At 40.0% G+C, this 7,585-nt stretch overlaps 1 protein-coding gene across 1 annotated transcript in view; it reads left to right on the top strand.

The window, feature by feature from the left end:
- MUC13 (mucin 13, cell surface associated) overlaps window positions 1-7,585 on the top strand; it is a gene marked incomplete at its 5' end in the record, with an annotated part of 14,741 nt that overhangs the window by 3,867 nt on the left and 3,289 nt on the right. The window contains 4 exons of the mRNA XM_019470920.1: window positions 2,195-2,202; window positions 2,813-2,938; window positions 4,094-4,205; window positions 5,286-5,323. Coding sequence (XP_019326465.1) covers window positions 2,195-2,202; window positions 2,813-2,938; window positions 4,094-4,205; window positions 5,286-5,323 — 284 coding nt within the window. The remainder of the gene's footprint in view (window positions 1-2,194; window positions 2,203-2,812; window positions 2,939-4,093; window positions 4,206-5,285; window positions 5,324-7,585) is intronic.

The raw sequence follows: 7,585 nt of genomic DNA, 5'->3' as shown, positions 1-7,585 counted from the left end.
AAATAAATTGATAATATACAAAGCAAGTGATGCACAATGCAACTGCTCACCACCTGCCAACCAGTGCCCAGCCAGTCCCCGAGCAGCGGCTCCCCCCCGGCCAGCTTTCCCCAGTTCACGTACTGAGCATGACGTCCCATGGTATGGAATGTCCCTTTGGCCAGGTTGGGTCAGCTGTCCTGGCTGTGCCCCCTCCCAGCTTCTCGTGCACCTCCAGCCTTCTCAGTCGGTAGAGCATGGGAAGCTGAAAAGTCCTTGACTAGTGTAAGCACTGCTTAGCAACAACTAAAACATCGGTGTGTTATCAACTTTGTTCTAGTCCTAAATCCAACACACAGCACTGTACCAGCTACTAGGAAGGAAATTAACTCTATCCCAGCGGAAACCAGGACACTGAGCAAAGATGTTATTGAATGGGCTGTGGTGACTGTAGCTGTGGGCATAGGTCCTTTGCTGATCTAGGCGGACACTGTAAGATGTCCCTCTCTTCCCATCCCCATCTGTTACAGGTTAATGTCCCCAGAACTCTGCCAGCTTCTCTGTGAGCGCTCCCTAACCCACATCAAGCAAAACCTGGCATGCTAGCACACACAGCAGTGTAAACCCTTTCAGCAAACGCCATGGATTAAGCAGTTAAGCAGACTGTTGTTCTAGCGGAGTTGTGAGGCAGTAACTTCCAGCAGAGTGGTTGTGACAAACACATGGGGCACAGTAACATCCTAAGGCGCTACAGCAATCTACCACTTAAAGGTATTTTGTGTGCATATCCCAGCAGCACAAAGTTCAGCTGAAGAACAGGTAGTCACTGCTGTTCTCCATCTCACCCCAGGGACATTGCTGTCCAGCTGAACCCAACCCAGCTAGCATAAAATAAGCATAGATACCTCTACATTGCAAACAGACCCTTCTGAATTCATTGCAGTCATACTCTGAATTATCGTCACCATGCTTCAGGATGGTGTCATGCCTGGATGACACCACAGGCTGATGCGAGCATGTAAACGTTAGGGTCTAACAGATGAGGTCTTCCACAGTGCAGCTGGCTTGAGGTTAGCCCAGTAAAAAAATATCAGTTGTGTGCCAACAGCACACAAAGGAGTGATGTTGTTACCATTAAATCCAACAGCCTTTGCTTACCAGCTACCTATTTACATCTGGATCTACTGAAAAGATGGCCATTAATGTATTCCTAAGCAAGACTTGAACTCATTTTTGGGTGTCTTAGCAACTGCCTACATTGTGGGATGAAAGAAGCTAGGGGAGAGAGGGAGGTTCGGCAGAAATCTTCTCTTGTCTTTGCATCTAGCCTGCTATCCATATGGATTATATGAGACTTTAAAATTATGCTATCTGTACTTTTCAGAACTCTAAAAGGACAAGCTTCTTTTCCGCTGAATGTAACGGTGACAAACCTGTTTATAGAGAACTCAGTTGTAAATGAAGTGGCAGTTGGTTCTGCAATAAAAAATGCAGGAAAAAAATGGCCTTTTTTCTCTGGGTACAAAGGTATGTAATTCCTTACTGTGGAAGTAAATAATTGGTAGAAACAGAGGTTCCTATCTTCAAAGCTGTTTAGAACATTTCTGTGTGCAGCAAAGCCCATCAGAGCATAAGCCTTGTTGATTTTAAGGAGCTGAATGTTCAATCTTAGGTAATTTTGAAGACTCAACCATTCAGTGCTGGGCTTTTTTGTTGTATTAAGGCTTTCTACTTCCTGTGTAAAGAAAAGAAAGACAATACTTATTCCCAAGTATGCAATGGCATGTTGATTTTAACCTGCTGAGTGTTAAATGGCTGGAAAAATCAGGACAAAATATATACAGACATATATTGTGCTTCTGAGAATAAGCCAGTATTTTACTGGCAAAACAGGATGAAACTCTCTTTAGACTTCTTCTTCCATAATTAAACATGGTAATTGAAATGAGGCCTCACTGATTAGCTACTAAGCTAAGTGATTCATTGGCCTAAACCAGTAAAGTCTTGCATTACTAAAAGTCTAATACTTGGAGAACGATTTTCTAAATAAAATATGGATCTTTTTCTCTTTTTTTTAATATGCTTCTATTTTGAAATCAGTTTTCACAAAAGGCATAGCTAATAATTAAAGGAGTCCATTTCATGGCTTATAGCCTGAGTTTGGTCTTTGAAGGTGACTGTATCCACCTCAACCATGACATTTCCTGTGTGCTAGTCCTAAACGTGAGGGGGAAATAGAAAAAACCTGAGCGCTAACAAAGCACCAGTGTAATCACATCTCATCCACTGCATGCCACCCGCTGAGCTTTGTAAACCATTGCCACCACTGGGACATGGATCTAAAGAGCAACATGCTGGGCAAACAGCATACTAATATTGCTCATGAAATGAGCTGCATGCCCATAAACATTTACATCTATGTAGAACTGTATGGGATCTGGGCCTCACAGTTCAGTTGTAGAAAAAACTAAGGGAATAGTGCTGGGGTTTTTCTGTAGTTTTTTTAAGGTGAGTCAGAAAGTCAGTGTTCAGAATATGAACTTATGGGTAGAATTTCCCTCTTCATGGACTGGGGGGCAGGAAGGTTTGGAGGCAATTGTAGGAGGCTGAGAAACAGAAGGTCAGAAGGTGGGATGGAAACAGGACCTTAACTGGTAAAGAGCAAGGGAAAAGAAAGGGCTGGTCCAAATGCCTGCAGCACCAATGTCCCCAAAAAAGGTTTTTTTCAGAATTGCTAAATAATTGCTTTATGATTTACTGAGCAAGTACACCGCTTTCTATGAAATGATATTATTAGTACTCAGTTTGCTTCCTGGCTGTTTCTCTTTTAAAGAAACAACCTATTGTGCTGTTTTTAATTGTGATACCCAAACCACATCCTGCGAAGAAAATGTGTTTCCAAAATGCATATGCAAAAGTGATTTCTCAAAGACAGAATGGGATGATCGTTCTTGTTCAGGTAAGAACCTTGCTATTTTATCTGTCCCTGAAAGGCTGACCTGGTTATTCCCTGTCTCAGTCCCTTTTTGAAAAAGGCGGTCTGCAAATGTGCCGATCTCTAAAAATCAGGGAATGTGTGTCTTATTAAGAAAGCCATAGAAACTCATTCTCACGTTTCACTTTAAACACATCCCTAATTCTATTCCAGTAGAATAAACTACTAAAGCCTGAGAAAATTATCACTGAAACCAGTGAGTGATCAACTCTTTAAATGCATTGTTAAACTCTTGGTAAGAATTGAAACCTAAATAGGTAAAGGATGGAACAAATTGACTCCTATATTCACAGCCTTCTCTGCTAGGACATATTTTGGGAATAAATTCTACATGCTACCTGGAGGCAGCTATGGGGATGCTGACAGAACTGGAAGTCTCACGATGCACTACAACGATCTGTTAGAGCTCTGGCCCTTGTTGGTAGTTCTAGGATTGCATTACCTGTGTTTAGACTGGTTTTTGTGGGAAGAATGGTTTACGTGATTTTTAGGAACTGTTAGTTGTTGGGGTTTTATTTGCTTGTTGCTTTTGAATCTCTTAATGAGTACTCTATTTATGTTTTTAGCTATACTCCACAGCCCTGAGATGTACCTTATTTTCTTCTTATGAAAACTAAAATTTTCACACCACAGAAAAAAAGTCTAAGATATGAGATTTTAAGAAAAACAACAAATATTGCACACACTCATGATAAGATCATGAAAGCTGGCTACAATAAAGGCCAGTGAGATGTGATCCAGTGTAGGCTTCTGTGGCCCCTAACCTGTCTAATCTGATCCAGTTTTAGATCAGTGGCAATACAAATCATCTGCTGTGAGATCAAACTGCAGGTCATTGCTTGCCTATGTAAGATGCAGCCTAGCCAGATTTCCATTCTGATGAAGCTGGATGGTTTAAACAAAGACCGTTTACTTTTAATTTTGTGATTTTGTATTTCAGTTTCTGTTCTACATAGGTATAGCCCTAAAAAAAGCCATTCTGGTGCTTTGAAGCACAATAAAGTTGTGTGTATTTACAGTGCAATAAAAAAAAAAAGAGGGGGCGGAATTTTCTCCAATGCTGATCTTTTTGGGGCTATCTTCAATTCACTCCATATTTTTTCCCTCTGAAAAATACAGATTGCAATAAAAACTGTTCTGCAGAAGAAAACAAGTACTGTGCAAAAGAAAAAGGGACTCCAACATGCAAATGCATGCCTAACTTTGAAAATAAGAATGATAAATGTGTGTCGTGAGTACTCAGCTTTTTCTTGTGTTCCTGTATTCTAGGCAAAGATAGGGGAGAAGAACATCTAACACAGGGTCACCCTCAATCTAGAACAGCCTGCAGCTATGTGAATCAGAGAGGTGCCTAAGGTGGCTAGCAGGCGGACAAATTCCCATGGTGTCACAAGTTATGGCATTTTAACTGCTTGGCATTAGCCATTGGTGTGCACTCATAATACCTCAGAGGAAAGTCAAGGAGATCCAAGATCATCTGTGAGTCAGTGGAGAGGATAAACTACTTCACGCTTATTTTGTGGGTTGCCCACATAAACATAAACTATTTCCTCAGAGTAATTGAGCCATGGGAACTGGTATGCTGAAGCGTTTAGTATGCAACAGGCGTTAGAGCAAGACTTGCCTCAAATCCCTGAAAAGTTTCCACTGATATCAGCTGGGGACTCTGTTTCCTGATAACTTTCAGACCTATGTTATTTTGTCTTGGTTTTCCCTCTGCGGGTATTTCTGTCAGCTCAGGATCAGAACAGAGCCGTGGTGTTTGCTGGTGAAGCTGAGTTGGTGACTGGTTGTGCTCTGCTGCCATGGATAAACAGAGGGACCTTACTCCCCATATCCATTAATTCAGCTCTTTTTGTAGTTATTGCTGCTACACACTGAACACTTTTTACTGTAAAGTCAAAATATTTTAAATATAAAAAACTAGTATGGGAGGAAGATAAAGAGCTGCCAGTCATTACAGACCTTATATTGAGGCTTTTGATAAAGACAGTGGGTAGCAATTCCAACTGGCTCAGAGGTGTAGGGCTTAGTTCTTTGGAGAGATTAGGCCCTTTTAACATTTTTCAGGCTGAGAATCTGAAACTTTGAGTGCCCAGCTCACCAATCATTCTAAAAATCTCAGATTGTTTTACTCTAACAATGAAACTAAACAATTCAATATTAAGATAGCATTAAAGAGGAAACCTGTAATGAACGCACCTTGCAGAGAAATTGCTGATAAAAGGTGGAAATATACTATTGTTTTGTGATCATCTGCTTAATGACATGATCTTTCTTTTCTTTCTTTCCCCTTTTTTCTCTCATGTAGTTGTCCAGTGGGCTACTCTGGAGAGAACTGCAAGAACAGTAAGTACAAGAATTTCTGATTTTTAATTACAGCATGGAAAAATACCCAGTAATGTTTAATCTGGCTGAGAGAAAAAAAAAAACCAAGTAGAAGCCTTTAGGGGTGCCATCATCCTGTATAGATAGCAGGATGTTAGAAATGTTAGAAAAAAATGAGAGAAATTCCACTGTCGTCTGGAAGGAAAAATCCTTCTTGAAGCTCACGTTCAGACAGACAGTAGCCTTTCCTCTAATGACCTTTACATTAAGGCCAGTAGTTTTTAGTCAAACACAGGCTATTTGATAGAAAAACATTTAGTCCTCATCTAAAGACATGCAATGCTGGACTCAGCACCACTAATGGATTAGTTTCTCCTGTAATTAATCACTCCCTCTATTAAAACATCAGTGGATTACTCTTATTTGAAATGTTTCTGCTTTAATATCCAACCACTGGTTCTTGTTTGTGCTTTACCTTGCAAGCAAGCATTGCGTAGTATCTACTATTCTATACTGGTGAAGAGATGATAGCCCCAACTGTGCTATCCCATAATTGTAATCATCTGGACAAGCTAACCAGACGGGCCTTCCAAAGCTTTTTCCCTTTTCTGAGTCAGTTTTGCAGCTGTTCGCTGCACCTTCTCCAGTTTCCGCCATCGCATTGATTAGGAGAGGACATTCTTCATACCTTCTAGTGTTTGCATGTGCCTAAACTCAGAACATCTAATACAGTCAAAGGCAGGTTGAAAAATGAACAGTTATGGTTCTTCACTTCTCAGAACTCCTTTAGCTTTATTTGAGGAAAAGGTATGTCCTCATGTGGCCCTTTGGAGTCTCACACTGCTGCATTCTTAAACTTATACATGTTTAACATGCCTGTGTCTGCAGCTGTGAGATCTTCAAGTGTTTTCTCCTGGTTTTGCCTAAAAGTTTTGGAGGTTGGCTAACGGTAGTTGTAGTGCAGCACAGAGAATCTTGCTGGGTGTAAATGTTTGGCAGGAAGGATATTTTTCATCACATGGAACATATTTTTCTAGAGAAAGTTTTGGGAATTTTAAGGCCTTTTTCATAAAGCAAATGAAAATGCTAAATCAGCACAAAATCAACACATTGTGAATCTAAACACGAATTTGGGACCTGCTAATAATAACACCATTAATAGCCTCATCTTCTCCATATGGCACTTGGTGGGTACTGATGTAAAAAGTTTGCTGAGCAATAACCAAGGATACTTTACACGTGTTTGGCATAATGTTCTTTTGAGAAATCATATTTCCTGTTGTCTCGCTGTATGCTCCTGTGATTAAATGTGCTGGATTGTTCTGCTGGTAATGGCACAGTTGGTGGTTTCATGTTGTGTGTCTCCAGTATAGGCATTCAGTATACTAAATGGCAGACTCATAAATCCAGACTGGAATCTTCAAGTAGGTACCACCAGTAAGGTTGGCTAGCTCAAGAGACTCTTACTCTTCACACGCTTACCTTGAAATTATGCCCTGCAGGACACAATTCTACTTTTTTTTTTTTCCTTACCATGGCTATGCAGAGCTAAGACTAGGTTTTAGTAGCAATTCCGTTCACAGTTGAAGGAAGATATACAGAATCCAGGTCTTCCTCCCTTAGTCATTCTGGTTCTGCAGCAAGATCAGTGAAAATTAATTTTCCTTGCCAAACATTTATTCAGATAGGGGATATTTATGCAGTGTTCATAGTGCCATATAATTGACATCTCAAATCAGTGTGCCTTATGTGCCTAGAGCATGGGTAGAGCCTATCTGACACCTAACTACATATTTTAGCAGCAATACTAGTTTAAGCAACTCCTATGCCCTCCCAGTCGTTCCTGTCCCTCAGCTAACTGGAACAACTGTGTGAAGCCATTCAGTGCATGGGATTAGGAACCTGAGCTGGGATCAAAATAGCCATCCAGAAGACACGGTCTTTAATGCAGATCAGTTCCTCCATTTACACCTTTCAGTGTCCGCAGATAGTTGTACTGAGACAGCACCAAAAGCCTGGGAATGAATAACATCTTTCTTTCTGTTTTTTAGGCTTTCTTTTCTTTTCTTTTCTTTTCTTTTCTTTTCTTTTCTTTTCTTTTCTTTTCTTTTCTTTTCTTTTCTTTTCTTTTCTTTTCTTTTCTTTTCTTTTCTTTTCTTTTCTTTTCTTTTCTTTTCTTTTCTTTTCTTTTCTTTTCTTTTCTTTTCTTTTCTTTTCTTTTCTTTTCTTTTCTTTTCTTTTCTTTTCTTTTCTTTTCTTTTCTTTTCTTTTCTTTTCTTTTCT

Source organism: Aptenodytes forsteri, unplaced genomic scaffold, assembly GCF_000699145.1.
Source record: "Aptenodytes forsteri isolate BGI_AS27 unplaced genomic scaffold, ASM69914v1 Scaffold255, whole genome shotgun sequence".
Taxonomy (NCBI): domain Eukaryota; kingdom Metazoa; phylum Chordata; class Aves; order Sphenisciformes; family Spheniscidae; genus Aptenodytes; species Aptenodytes forsteri.
The sequence above is the reverse complement of the archived record's forward strand: the minus strand, read 5'-3'. Positions and strand labels throughout refer to the sequence as shown.